The following is a 15,507-nucleotide window of genomic DNA, read 5'->3' on the forward strand; positions in this document are numbered from 1 at the left end:
TTGCTACTAATGAAGTATAAAAGTTTTGATCATCTGCCTCAAACTGTTAAACAGGCTTGCTACTAATGAAGTATCAAAGTTTTGATCATCTGCCTCAAACTGTTAAACAGGCTTGCTACTAATAAAGTATCAAAGTTTAGATCATCTGCCTCAAACTGTTAAACAGGCTTGCTACTAATGAAGTATAAAAGTTTTGATCATCTGCCTCAAACTGTTAAACAGGCTTGCTACTAATGAAGTATCAAAGTTTTGATCATCTGCCTCAAGCTGTTAAACAGGCTTGCTACTAATGAAGTATCAAAGTTTTGATCATCTGCCTCAAACTGTTAAACAGGCTTGCTACTAATAAAGTATCAAAGTTTTGATCATCTGCCTCAAACTGTTAAACAGGCTTGCTACTAATAAAGTATCAAAGTTTTGATCATCTGCCTCAAGCTGTTAAACAGGCTTGCTACTAATGAAGTATCAAAGTTTTGATCATCTGCCTCAAACTGTTAAACAGGCTTGCTACTAATGAAGTATCAAAGTTTTGATCATCTGCCTCAAACTGTTAAACAGGCTTGCTACTAATGAAGTATAAAAGTTTTGATCATCTTCCTCAAACTGTTAAACAGGCTTGCTACTAATAAAGTATCAAAGTTTTGAGCATCTTCCTCAAACTGTTAAACAGGCTTGCTACTAATAAAGTATAAAAGTTTTGATCATCTGCCTCAAACTGTTAAACAGGCTTGCTACTAATGAAGTATCAAAGTTTTGATCATCTGCCTCAAACTGTTAAACAGGCTTGCTACTAATAAAGTATCAAAGTTTTGATCATCTGCCTCAAGCTGTTAAACAGGCTTGCTACTAATGAAGTATCAAAGTTTTGATCATCTGCCTCAAACTGTTAAACAGGCTTGCTACTAATAAAGTATCAAAGTTTTGATCATCTGCCTCAAACTGTTAAACAGGCTTGCTACTAATGAAGTATCAAAGTTTAGATCATCTGCCTCAAGCTGTTAAACAGGCTTGCTATTAATGAAGTATCAAAGTTTTGATCATCTGCCTCAAGCTGTTAAACAGGCTTGCTACTAATGAAGTATCAAAGTTTAGATCATCTGCCTCAAACTGTTAAACAGGCTTGCTACTAATAAAGTATCAAAGTTTTGATCATCTGCCTCAAACTGTTAAACAGGCTTGCTATTAATGAAGTATCAAAGTTTTGATCATCTGCCTCAAGCTGTTAAACAGGCTTGCTATTAATGAAGTATCAAAGTTTTGATCATCTGCCTCAAGCTGTTAAACAGGCTTGCTACTAATGAAGTATAAAAGTTTTGATCATCTGCCTCAAACTGTTAAACAGGCTTGCTACTAATGAAGTATCAAAGTTTTGATCATCTGCCTCAAGCTGTTAAACAGGCTTGCTACTAATGAAGTATAAAAGTTTTGATCATCTGCCTCAAACTGTTAAACAGGCTTGCTACTGACAAAAGTATCAAAGTTTAGATCATCTGCCTCAAACTGTTCAACAGGCTTGCTACTAATAAAGTATCAAAGTTTTGATCATCTGCCTCAAGCTGTTAAACAGGCTTGCTACTAATGAAGTATCAAAGTTTTGATCATCTGCCTCAAACTGTTAAACAGGCTTGCTACTAATGAAGTATCAAAGTTTTGATCATCTGCCTCAAGCTGTTAAACAGGCTTGCTACTAATAAAGTATCAAAGTTTTGATCATCTGCCTCAAACTGTTAAACAGGCTTGCTACTAATAAAGTATCAAAGTTTTGACCATCTGCCTCAAGCTGTTAAACAGGCTTGCTACTAATAAAATATCAAAGTTTTGATCATCTGCCTCAAACTGTTAAACAGGCTTGCTACTAATGAAGTATAAAAGTTTTGATCATCTGCCTCAAACTGTTAAACAGGCTTGCTACTAATGAAGTATCAAAGTTTTGATCATCTGCCTCAAACTGTTAAACAGGCTTGCTACTAATAAAGTATCAAAGTTTTGATCATCTGCCTCAAACTGTTAAACAGGCTTGCTACTAATGAAGTATCAAAGTTTTGATCATCTGCCTCAAACTGTTAAACAGGCTTGCTACTAATGAAGTATCAAAGTTTTGATCATCTGCCTCAAACTGTTAAACAGGCTTGCTACTAATGAAGTATCAAAGTTTTGATCATCTGCCTCAAACTGTTAAACAGGCTTGCTACTAATGAAGTATCAAAGTTTTGATCATCTGCCTCAAACTGTTAAACAGGCTTGCTACTAATGAAGTATCAAAGTTTTGATCATCTGCCTCAAACTGTTAAACAGGCTTGCTACTAATGAAGTATCAAAGTTTTGATCATCTGCCTCAAACTGTTAAACAGGCTTGCTACTAATGAAGTATCAAAGTTTTGATCATCTGCCTCAAACTGTTAAACAGGCTTGCTACTAATGAAGTATAAAAGTTTTGATCATCTGCCTCAAGCTGTTAAACAGGCTTGCTATTAATGAAGTATCAAAGTTTTGATCATCTGCCTCAAACTGTTAAACAGGCTTGCTACTAATGAAGTATCAAAGTTTTGATCATCTGCCTCAAACTGTTAAACAGGCTTGCTACTAATGAAGTATCAAAGTTTAGATCATCTGCCTCAAACTGTTAAACAGGCTTGCTACTAATGAAGTATAAAAGTTTTGATCATCTGCCTCAAACTGTTAAACAGGCTTGCTACTAATGAAGTATCAAAGTTTAGATCATCTGCCTCAAACTGTTAAACAGGCTTGCTACTAATGAAGTATCAAAGTTTTGATCATCTGCCTCAAACTGTTAAACAGGCTTGCTACTAATGAAGTATCAAAGTTTTGATCATCTGCCTCAAACTGTTAAACAGGCTTGCTACTAATGAAGTATCAAAGTTTTGATCATCTGCCTCAAACTGTTAAACAGGCTTGCTACTAATGAAGTATAAAAGTTTAGATCATCTGCCTCAAACTGTTAAACAGGCTTGCTACTAATGAAGTATAAAAGTTTTGATCATCTGCCTCAAACTGTTAAACAGGCTTGCTACTAATGAAGTATCAAAGTTTAGATCATCTGCCTCAAACTGTTAAACAGGCTTGCTATTAATGAAGTATCAAAGTTTTGATCATCTGCCTCAAGCTGTTAAACAGGCTTGCTACTAATGAAGTATCAAAGTTTTGATCATCTGCCTCAAACTGTTAAACAGGCTTGCTACTAATAAAGTATCAAAGTTCTGATCATCTGCCTCAAACTGTTAAACAGGCTTGCTACTAATGAAGTATCAAAGTTTTGATCATCTGCCTCAAGCTGTTAAACAGGCTTGCTACTAATAAAGTATCAAAGTTTAGATCATCTGCCTCAAACTGTTAAACAGGCTTGCTATTAATGAAGTATCAAAGTTTTGATCATCTGCCTCAAACTGTTAAACAGGCTTGCTACTAATAAAGTATCAAAGTTTTGATCATCTGCCTCAAACTGTTAAACAGGCTTGCTACTAATGAAGTATCAAAGTTTAGATCATCTGCCTCAAACTGTTAAACAGGCTTGCTACTAATGAAGTATAAAAGTTTTGATCATCTGCCTCAAACTGTTAAACAGGCTTGCTACTAATGAAGTATCAAAGTTTTGATCATCTTCCTCAAGCTGTTAAACAGGCTTGCTACTAATGAAGTATCAAAGTTTTGATCATCTGCCTCAAACTGTTAAACAGGCTTGCTACTAATGAAGTATCAAAGTTTTGATCATCTGCCTCAAACTGTTAAACAGGCTTGCTACTAATAAAGTATCAAAGTTTTGATCATCTGCCTCAAGCTGTTAAACAGGCTTGCTACTAATGAAGTATCAAAGTTTTGATCATCTGCCTCAAACTGTTAAACAGGCTTGCTACTAATGAAGTATCAAAGTTTTGATCATCTGCCTCAAACTGTTAAACAGGCTTGCTACTAATGAAGTATAAAAGTTTTGATCATCTTCCTCAAACTGTTAAACAGGCTTGCTACTAATAAAGTATCAAAGTTTTGAGCATCTTCCTCAAACTGTTAAACAGGCTTGCTACTAATAAAGTATCAAAGTTTTGATCATCTGCCTCAAGCTGTTAAACAGGCTTGCTACTAATGAAGTATAAAAGTTTTGATCATCTGCCTCAAACTGTTAAACAGGCTTGCTACTAATGAAGTATCAAAGTTTAGATCATCTGCCTCAAACTGTTAAACAGGCTTGCTACTAATAAAGTATCAAAGTTTTGATCATCTGCCTCAAGCTGTTAAACAGGCTTGCTACTAATGAAGTATCAAAGTTTTGATCATCTGCCTCAAACTGTTAAACAGGCTTGCTACTAATGAAGTATCAAAGTTTTGATCATCTGCCTCAAACTGTTAAACAGGCTTGCTACTAATGAAGTATCAAAGTTTTGATCATCTGCCTCAAGCTGTTAAACAGGCTTGCTACTAATGAAGTATAAAAGTTTAGATCATCTGCCTCAAACTGTTAAACAGGCTTGCTACTAATGAAGTATCAAAGTTTTGATCATCTGCCTCAAACTGTTAAACAGGCTTGCTACTAATGAAGTATCAAAGTTTAGATCATCTGCCTCAAACTGTTAAACAGGCTTGCTATTAATGAAGTATCAAAGTTTAGATCATCTGCCTCAAACTGTTAAACAGGCTTGCTACTAATGAAGTATCAAAGTTTTGATCATCTGCCTCAAACTGTTAAACAGGCTTGCTACTAATGAAGTATCAAAGTTTTGATCATCTGCCTCAAACTGTTAAACAGGCTTGCTACTAATGAAGTATCAAAGTTTAGATCATCTGCCTCAAACTGTTAAACAGGCTTGCTATTAATAAAGTATAAAAGTTTAGATCATCTGCCTCAAACTGTTAAACAGGCTTGCTATTAATGAAGTATCAAAGTTTTGATCATCTGCCTCAAACTGTTAAACAGGCTTGCTACTAATGAAGTATCAAAGTTTAGATCATCTGCCTCAAACTGTTAAACAGGCTTGCTATTAATAAAGTATAAAAGTTTAGATCATCTGCCTCAAACTGTTAAACAGGCTTGCTATTAATGAAGTATCAAAGTTTTGAGCATCTTCCTCAAACTGTTAAACAGGCTTGCTACTAATAAAGTATCAAAGTTTTGATCATCTGCCTCAAGCTGTTAAACAGGCTTGCTACTAATGAAGTATAAAAGTTTTGATCATCTGCCTCAAACTGTTAAACAGGCTTGCTACTAATGAAGTATCAAAGTTTAGATCATCTGCCTCAAACTGTTAAACAGGCTTGCTACTAATAAAGTATCAAAGTTTTGATCATCTGCCTCAAGCTGTTAAACAGGCTTGCTACTAATGAAGTATCAAAGTTTTGATCATCTGCCTCAAACTGTTAAACAGGCTTGCTACTAATGAAGTATCAAAGTTTTGATCATCTGCCTCAAACTGTTAAACAGGCTTGCTACTAATGAAGTATCAAAGTTTTGATCATCTGCCTCAAGCTGTTAAACAGGCTTGCTACTAATGAAGTATAAAAGTTTAGATCATCTGCCTCAAACTGTTAAACAGGCTTGCTACTAATGAAGTATCAAAGTTTTGATCATCTGCCTCAAACTGTTAAACAGGCTTGCTACTAATGAAGTATCAAAGTTTAGATCATCTGCCTCAAACTGTTAAACAGGCTTGCTATTAATGAAGTATCAAAGTTTAGATCATCTGCCTCAAACTGTTAAACAGGCTTGCTACTAATGAAGTATCAAAGTTTTGATCATCTGCCTCAAACTGTTAAACAGGCTTGCTACTAATGAAGTATCAAAGTTTTGATCATCTGCCTCAAACTGTTAAACAGGCTTGCTACTAATGAAGTATCAAAGTTTAGATCATCTGCCTCAAACTGTTAAACAGGCTTGCTACTAATGAAGTATCAAAGTTTAGATCATCTGCCTCAAACTGTTAAACAGGCTTGCTACTAATGAAGTATCAAAGTTTAGATCATCTGCCTCAAACTGTTAAACAGGCTTGCTACTAATGAAGTATCAAAGTTTTGATCATCTGCCTCAAACTGTTAAACAGGCTTGCTACTAATGAAGTATCAAAGTTTAGATCATCTGCCTCAAACTGTTAAACAGGCTTGCTACTAATGAAGTATCAAAGTTTAGATCATCTGCCTCAAACTGTTAAACAGGCTTGCTACTAATGAAGTATCAAAGTTTAGATCATCTGCCTCAAACTGTTAAACAGGCTTGCTACTAATGAAGTATCAAAGTTTTGATCATCTGCCTCAAACTGTTAAACAGGCTTGCTACTAATGAAGTATCAAAGTTTTGATCATCTGCCTCAAACTGTTAAACAGGCTTGCTACTAATGAAGTATCAAAGTTTAGATCATCTGCCTCAAACTGTTAAACAGGCTTGCTATTAATAAAGTATAAAAGTTTAGATCATCTGCCTCAAACTGTTAAACAGGCTTGCTACTAATGAAGTATCAAAGTTTTGATCATCTGCCTCAAACTGTTAAACAGGCTTGCTACTAATGAAGTATCAAAGTTTAGATCATCTGCCTCAAACTGTTAAACAGGCTTGCTATTAATAAAGTATAAAAGTTTAGATCATCTGCCTCAAACTGTTAAACAGGCTTGCTATTAATGAAGTATCAAAGTTTTGATCATCTGCCTCAAACTGTTAAACAGGCTTGCTACTAATGAAGTATCAAAGTTTTGATCATCTGCCTCAAACTGTTAAACAGGCTTGCTACTAATGAAGTATCGAAGTTTTGATCATCTGCCTCAAACTGTTAAACAGGCTTGCTACTAATGAAGTATCGAAGTTTTGATCATCTGCCTCAAACTGTTAAACAGGCTTGCTACTAATGAAGTATCAAAGTTTAGATCATCTGCCTCAAACTGTTAAACAGGCTTGCTACTAATGAAGTATCAAAGTTTTGATCATCTGCCTCAAGCTGTTAAACAGGCTTGCTATTAATGAAGTATCAAAGTTTTGATCATCTGCCTCAAACTGTTAAACAGGCTTGCTATTAATGAAGTATCGAAGTTTTGATCATCTGCCTCAAACTGTTAAACAGGCTTGCTACTAATGAAGTATCAAAGTTTAGATCATCTGCCTCAAACTGTTAAACAGGCTTGCTACTAATGAAGTATCAAAGTTTTGATCATCTGCCTCAAGCTGTTGAACAGGCTTGCTATTAATGAAGTATCAAAGTTTTGATCATCTGCCTCAAGCTGTTAAACAGGCTTGCTATTAATGAAGTATCAAAGTTTAGATCATCTGCCTCAAACTGTTAAACAGGCTTGCTACTAATAAAGTATAAAAGTTTTGATCATCTGCCTCAAGCTGTTAAACAGGCTTGCTACTAATGAAGTATCAAAGTTTTGATCATCTGCCTCAAGCTGTTTAACAGGCTTGCTATTAATGAAGTATCAAAGTTTTGATCATCTGCCTCAAGCTGTTAAACAGGCTTGCTACTAATGAAGTATCAAAGTTTTGATCATCTGCCTCAAACTGTTAAACAGGCTTGCTACTAATAAAGTATCAAAGTTTTGATCATCTGCCTCAAACTGTTAAACAGGCTTGCTACTAATGAAGTATCAAAGTTTAGATCATCTGCCTCAAACTGTTAAACAGGCTTGCTACTAATGAAGTATCAAAGTTTTGATCATCTGCCTCAAACTGTTAAACAGGCTTGCTACTAATGAAGTATCGAAGTTTTGATCATCTGCCTCAAACTGTTAAACAGGCTTGCTACTAATGAAGTATAAAAGTTTTGATCATCTGCCTCAAACTGTTAAACAGGCTTGCTACTAATGAAGTATCGAAGTTTTGATCATCTGCCTCAAGCTGTTAAACAGGCTTGCTACTAATGAAGTATCAAAGTTTTGATCATCTGCCTCAAACTGTTAAACAGGCTTGCTACTAATGAAGTATCAAAGTTTAGATCATCTGCCTCAAACTGTTAAACAGGCTTGCTACTAATGAAGTATCAAAGTTTTGATCATCTGCCTCAAGCTGTTAAACAGGCTTGCTATTAATGAAGTATCAAAGTTTTGATCATCTGCCTCAAACTGTTAAACAGGCTTGCTATTAATGAAGTATCGAAGTTTTGATCATCTGCCTCAAACTGTTAAACAGGCTTGCTACTAATGAAGTATCAAAGTTTAGATCATCTGCCTCAAACTGTTAAACAGGCTTGCTACTAATGAAGTATCAAAGTTTTGATCATCTGCCTCAAGCTGTTGAACAGGCTTGCTATTAATGAAGTATCAAAGTTTTGATCATCTGCCTCAAGCTGTTAAACAGGCTTGCTATTAATGAAGTATCAAAGTTTAGATCATCTGCCTCAAACTGTTAAACAGGCTTGCTACTAATAAAGTATAAAAGTTTTGATCATCTGCCTCAAGCTGTTAAACAGGCTTGCTACTAATGAAGTATCAAAGTTTTGATCATCTGCCTCAAGCTGTTTAACAGGCTTGCTATTAATGAAGTATCAAAGTTTTGATCATCTGCCTCAAACTGTTAAACAGGCTTGCTACTAATGAAGTATCAAAGTTTAGATCATCTGCCTCAAACTGTTAAACAGGCTTGCTACTAATGAAGTATCAAAGTTTTGATCATCTTCCTCAAACTGTTAAACAGGCTTGCTACTAATAAAGTATAAAAGTTTTGATCATCTGCCTCAAACTGTTAAACAGGCTTGCTATTAATGAAGTATCAAATTTTGATCATCTGCCTCAAACTGTTAAACAGGCTTGCTACTAATGAAGTATCAAAGTTTTGATCATCTGCCTCAAACTGTTAAACAGGCTTGCTACTAATAAAGTATCAAAGTTTTGATCATCTGCCTCAAACTGTTAAACAGGCTTGCTATTAATGAAGTATCAAATTTTGATCATCTGCCTCAAACTGTTAAACAGGCTTGCTACTAATGAAGTATCAAAGTTTTGATCATCTGCCTCAAACTGTTAAACAGGCTTGCTATTAATGAAGTATCAAATTTTGATCATCTGCCTCAAACTGTTAAACAGGCTTGCTACTAATGAAGTATCAAAGTTTTGATCATCTGCCTCAAACTGTTAAACAGGCTTGCTACTAATAAAGTATCAAAGTTTTGATCATCTGCCTCAAACTGTTAAACAGGCTTGCTACTAATAAAGTATCAAAGTTTTGATCATCTGCCTCAAACTGTTAAACAGGCTTGCTACTAATAAAGTATCAAAGTTTTGATCATCTGCCTCAAACTGTTAAACAGGCTTGCTATTAATGAAGTATCAAATTTTGATCATCTGCCTCAAACTGTTAAACAGGCTTGCTACTAATGAAGTATCAAAGTTTTGATCATCTGCCTCAAACTGTTAAACAGGCTTGCTATTAATGAAGTATCAAATTTTGATCATCTGCCTCAAACTGTTAAACAGGCTTGCTACTAATGAAGTATCAAAGTTTTGATCATCTGCCTCAAACTGTTAAACAGGCTTGCTACTAATGAAGTATCAAAGTTTTGATCATCTGCCTCAAACTGTTAAACAGGCTTGCTACTAATGAAGTATCAAAGTTTAGATCATCTGCCTCAAACTGTTAAACAGGCTTGCTACTAATAAAGTATCAAAGTTTTGATCATCTGCCTCAAACTGTTAAACAGGCTTGCTACTAATAAAGTATCAAAGTTTTGATCATCTGCCTCAAACTGTTAAACAGGCTTGCTACTAATAAAGTATCAAAGTTTTGATCATCTGCCTCAAGCTGTTAAACAGGCTTGCTACTAATGAAGTATCAAAGTTTTGATCATCTGCCTCAAACTGTTAAACAGGCTTGCTACTAATAAAGTATCAAAGTTTTGATCATCTGCCTCAAACTGTTAAACAGGCTTGCTACTAATGAAGTATCAAAGTTTAGATCATCTGCCTCAAACTGTTAAACAGGCTTGCTACTAATGAAGTATCAAAGTTTTGATCATCTGCCTCAAACTGTTAAACAGGCTTGCTACTAATGAAGTATCGAAGTTTTGATCATCTGCCTCAAACTGTTAAACAGGCTTGCTACTAATGAAGTATCAAAGTTTAGATCATCTGCCTCAAACTGTTAAACAGGCTTGCTACTAATGAAGTATCAAAGTTTTGATCATCTGCCTCAAGCTGTTAAACAGGCTTGCTATTAATGAAGTATCAAAGTTTTGATCATCTGCCTCAAACTGTTAAACAGGCTTGCTATTAATGAAGTATCGAAGTTTTGATCATCTGCCTCAAACTGTTAAACAGGCTTGCTACTAATGAAGTATCAAAGTTTAGATCATCTGCCTCAAACTGTTAAACAGGCTTGCTACTAATGAAGTATCAAAGTTTTGATCATCTGCCTCAAGCTGTTGAACAGGCTTGCTATTAATGAAGTATCAAAGTTTTGATCATCTGCCTCAAGCTGTTAAACAGGCTTGCTATTAATGAAGTATCAAAGTTTAGATCATCTGCCTCAAACTGTTAAACAGGCTTGCTACTAATAAAGTATAAAAGTTTTGATCATCTGCCTCAAGCTGTTAAACAGGCTTGCTACTAATGAAGTATCAAAGTTTTGATCATCTGCCTCAAGCTGTTTAACAGGCTTGCTATTAATGAAGTATCAAAGTTTTGATCATCTGCCTCAAACTGTTAAACAGGCTTGCTACTAATGAAGTATCAAAGTTTAGATCATCTGCCTCAAACTGTTAAACAGGCTTGCTACTAATGAAGTATCAAAGTTTTGATCATCTTCCTCAAACTGTTAAACAGGCTTGCTACTAATAAAGTATAAAAGTTTTGATCATCTGCCTCAAACTGTTAAACAGGCTTGCTATTAATGAAGTATCAAATTTTGATCATCTGCCTCAAACTGTTAAACAGGCTTGCTACTAATGAAGTATCAAAGTTTTGATCATCTGCCTCAAACTGTTAAACAGGCTTGCTACTAATAAAGTATCAAAGTTTTGATCATCTGCCTCAAACTGTTAAACAGGCTTGCTATTAATGAAGTATCAAATTTTGATCATCTGCCTCAAACTGTTAAACAGGCTTGCTACTAATGAAGTATCAAAGTTTTGATCATCTGCCTCAAACTGTTAAACAGGCTTGCTATTAATGAAGTATCAAATTTTGATCATCTGCCTCAAACTGTTAAACAGGCTTGCTACTAATGAAGTATCAAAGTTTTGATCATCTGCCTCAAACTGTTAAACAGGCTTGCTACTAATAAAGTATCAAAGTTTTGATCATCTGCCTCAAACTGTTAAACAGGCTTGCTACTAATAAAGTATCAAAGTTTTGATCATCTGCCTCAAACTGTTAAACAGGCTTGCTACTAATAAAGTATCAAAGTTTTGATCATCTGCCTCAAACTGTTAAACAGGCTTGCTATTAATGAAGTATCAAATTTTGATCATCTGCCTCAAACTGTTAAACAGGCTTGCTACTAATGAAGTATCAAAGTTTTGATCATCTGCCTCAAACTGTTAAACAGGCTTGCTATTAATGAAGTATCAAATTTTGATCATCTGCCTCAAACTGTTAAACAGGCTTGCTACTAATGAAGTATCAAAGTTTTGATCATCTGCCTCAAACTGTTAAACAGGCTTGCTACTAATAAAGTATCAAAGTTTTGATCATCTGCCTCAAACTGTTAAACAGGCTTGCTACTAATAAAGTATCAAAGTTTTGATCATCTGCCTCAAACTGTTAAACAGGCTTGCTACTAATAAAGTATCAAAGTTTTGATCATCTGCCTCAAACTGTTAAACAGGCTTGCTACTAATAAAGTATCAAAGTTTTGATCATCTGCCTCAAGCTGTTAAACAGGCTTGCTACTAATGAAGTATCAAAGTTTTGATCATCTGCCTCAAACTGTTAAACAGGCTTGCTACTAATAAAGTATCAAAGTTTTGATCATCTGCCTCAAACTGTTAAACAGGCTTGCTACTAATGAAGTATCAAAGTTTAGATCATCTGCCTCAAACTGTTAAACAGGCTTGCTACTAATGAAGTATCAAAGTTTTGATCATCTGCCTCAAACTGTTAAACAGGCTTGCTACTAATGAAGTATCAAAGTTTTGATCATCTGCCTCAAACTGTTAAACAGGCTTGCTACTAATAAAGTATCAAAGTTTAGATCATCTGCCTCAAACTGTTAAACAGGCTTGCTACTAATGAAGTATCAAAGTTTTGATCATCTGCCTCAAACTGTTAAAGAGGCTTGCTATTAATGAAGTATCAAATTTTGATCATCTGCCTCAAACTGTTAAACAGGCTTGCTACTAATGAAGTATCAAAGTTTTGATCATCTGCCTCAAGCTGTCAAAGTAGCAAATAAATCAACAAACTTAATCTCTGTATTTGTCATACCCATTTTGCCAGTTCTGAAAAACCTACAGAAATGAATGTTTCACTGATTTTTTGTTTTAGGTTATCACCAATTAACTTTATTTAGGAAGCTGGATGCTCAACGCTTTGATTGTTTTTGCAGACTGATTATTACAGTGTCATAATTAGTATGATCAGTCACAGACAGTCTTTCACATAACAGTCTTTAAAATGGGTATAAGCATGCAACGTTTCAAGAACAGACTTCTATGTTAAGCAGAAGGTAATATTGTCTCATATCTTAATGCACATCTGAATAAATCAGGAAAGAAAAACAAAAAAGAAAGATCATGTATATTAAACTGTCTTTGCAGTAACAACATAAGTCCTTTAAATAACAGGTGTTTTGGAAAGACGTGAAACATGCAACTTATTAAGGAAAATATTAATTGTTACTTCAAATATAAAGTTAATGGTCCTAATGTAAGGACACTGCAAATCTAGATGAAGAAAGAGCTTCTAGATATATTGGGTATTTTCAAATTTGTATTGAATTGTCTTTGCAGTTACGTAACTTGTCTCTAGATGAAGAAAGAGCTTCTAGATATATTGGGTATTTTCAAATTTGTATTGAATTGTCTTTGCAGTTACGTAACTTGTCTCTCCAGTAACAGATGAGAAAAACATGTAAAACATGTTTCAGTTTCTGCATATATACACCTTAGATCTTTATCACAATTAAACTGTTAATGACACTGACATTAAAATAAAAAGAATATGTGACTAATCAAGATATTTTTCTTTGACGTAACACTGATGGTCTTTCCAATAACAAAATAGCTGTTACAGAAAAGACTGTTATTTGAGAGACAAATTGCAAAAGTAAATTCAGAAAAAAATAGAGACTATTCCCTTTCCCATTTCAGACAACAACCTTGTGTTGTAATTATGGTTCCAAATGCAAAGAGAAACACATATTTTTGGAAAATTGTTTGTTTCTTTTGTTAATTGATGTTACTTAAAAGACACCCATACAAAATACCTGCAAATGTTTATCCATTCCACTTGATTTTCTTTAAAAGTTTTGTATTGAACTTAACACTACATGTTTATCACTCTCAACCAGAAGTTGTTAATGAGCTTGATAGGGAGTTCCACTTTCACAAGATGAGAGATCACTGATTATTTCATACTTTCATGGAACTGTTACAAGAAAGACATTTTTCTTTGTATACAAGAGAAAAAGATTGTTTTTTACTTCAAAATTCAGCTTGAAAATCACAAACATCTGTCAGGAATGGGAAAAAGGTCTATTGTTTTCAACTACTCCAGAAACAATATTTTCTTCAATGAAATTTTGTGCACAACAGACACCTGATGTTAGGTTTCTGCACCCGGATACAGGACAAAATGCATATCCTTTGTTACAAAAAGGAATAAAATAAAAAGTATTTGGTCATTTTGTTTGTCATAAAAAATTCCCAAGATAGATTAGATATTGCTAATGAAAGAGAAATCAGATTTGTAACATATTGCTAAAATTTGACAGTTATATTGAAGTTTGAATCCTGATATGTGAAAAAGCTGCATCTTTTGAGAATGACTCATATGTGCCCCAAGGACGGCTGTCTTCAAAGAATCGGAAACCTCTACAGGTTTGTTTAAATTTTATTCAGAAAATTACATTTGCAGCTTAAAGAATGGCCTACCCTGTAGAACTAGACCTGAAGTAGTAACAATGTATGATGGCCCCTCTGGTCTTGAATAGCGTGTAAGGAATAACTTCATAGAGCAGCATAGTCTAACTGACCAAATGAGGTTATGGATTCAAAGTAGCGTAGATCTGTAGCTATGTGATGGAGGGAACTTCACTGTCCTCCATTTATTGCTTGTGTTTTCAGGCGATACACTGACTGGACTTGAAGGGTTGCGGAAACTAGGTCTCCTGTAACAGGTCAAGTCTGGGAGGACACACATGGTATTAACACTGGAAATGAAGATGGTTGCTGGGGATAGATTCTGGTTTTCATAGAAACCTGGAAATATTGCATTTTGCAATATACATGAAACATATTCAGTGTTTGCCAATTTAATCAGATTGTCAGTGAGTGTCTTTGAACATTCTACCAGCATTCAAATTGCAAAAGTAACTTTTTTTTGGGTTTGGATCACCAGACTGTCACTGTTCTTGTCATCGCCTTCACTTCAATCATGTCCTTCATCCATTTTGGTTTTCCTCAGTGTTTAACTGTTGTGAAACTGACTGGACAGGTTTTCTCACTTGGATCATGTTTAATGTGGAAATTAGGAAAAGATCCCAGCATTCATGACCATTAGTGGAGGCAGGGAACTTGCTGAGCTCAGGTCTATTCATCCCTTGAGCATGTCTGGAGGTTTTTCATGTCCTAGCCTTTTAAGGTCATTCACATATGGGGAGCAAGCAGACGTCACGTGCAGCACTGACAGAAGGTAAATAAATTACTGTCACCTTGACATTCAGTCTGCCGGTCATATTCCTCAGAATTTAGTGTACTATGGTGTCATCACCGTTTGTACTAATCAAGACGGAACAGAAGTATGTGAGAGACTGCTCCCACACATTATTTCTGATTGCTGAGTGTCAATCAGAAACATTTATTTTGATGAAGTATGATCAATGCAAACAGTAGGTATGAAGTCCTTGTTTTATCACTTGTATGATCAACCAAATACAAATATTTTGTTAACTGTTGTTCTTCCTTCATTAGTAGGAACTACCTGACATGAAGACACCAAACATCCTGCCTCAACTTATAACACAGTAGCAGCATATTGCACTATCATCTGTATGTTGTGCCAAATTCATTCTCCCCACTCCACCTGACATGAAGACACCAAACATCCTGTCTCAACTTAAAATACAGTAGGCAGTATATTGCACTATCATCTGTATGTTGTGTGCCAAATTCATTCTCCCCACTCCACCTGACATGAAGACACCAAACATCCTGTCTCAACTTAAAATACAGTAGGCAGTATATTGCACTATCATCTGTATGTAGTGTGCCAAATTCAGTCTCCCCACTGAAATACTTGGACAAGGACTGCAGTCAGAGATGTTGCAGTCTCAGAGTGAAATTGTTTACATGTCATTATTTCTGAAAGAGCAATCTGGTGAGCATTTTCACTAAACCTACCTTGCTTCTACCAACAAATACAAAC

At 35.1% G+C, this 15,507-nt stretch overlaps 1 protein-coding gene across 1 annotated transcript in view; it reads left to right on the forward strand.

Moving 5' to 3' along the window:
• LOC137291760 (putative hydroxypyruvate isomerase) overlaps positions 1-15,032 on the forward strand; it is an 87,163-nt gene extending 72,131 nt beyond the window's left edge. Inside the window, exon 8 of the mRNA XM_067823271.1 lies at positions 14,208-15,032. Within this exon, the coding sequence (XP_067679372.1) occupies positions 14,208-14,257 (50 nt within the window). The 3' untranslated portion in view covers positions 14,258-15,032. The remainder of the gene's footprint in view (positions 1-14,207) is intronic.
• The last annotated feature ends 475 nt before the right edge of the window (positions 15,033-15,507 follow it).

This window comes from Haliotis asinina, chromosome 7 (genome assembly GCF_037392515.1).
Source record: "Haliotis asinina isolate JCU_RB_2024 chromosome 7, JCU_Hal_asi_v2, whole genome shotgun sequence".
NCBI classification, from domain to species: Eukaryota; Metazoa; Mollusca; class Gastropoda; order Lepetellida; family Haliotidae; genus Haliotis; species Haliotis asinina.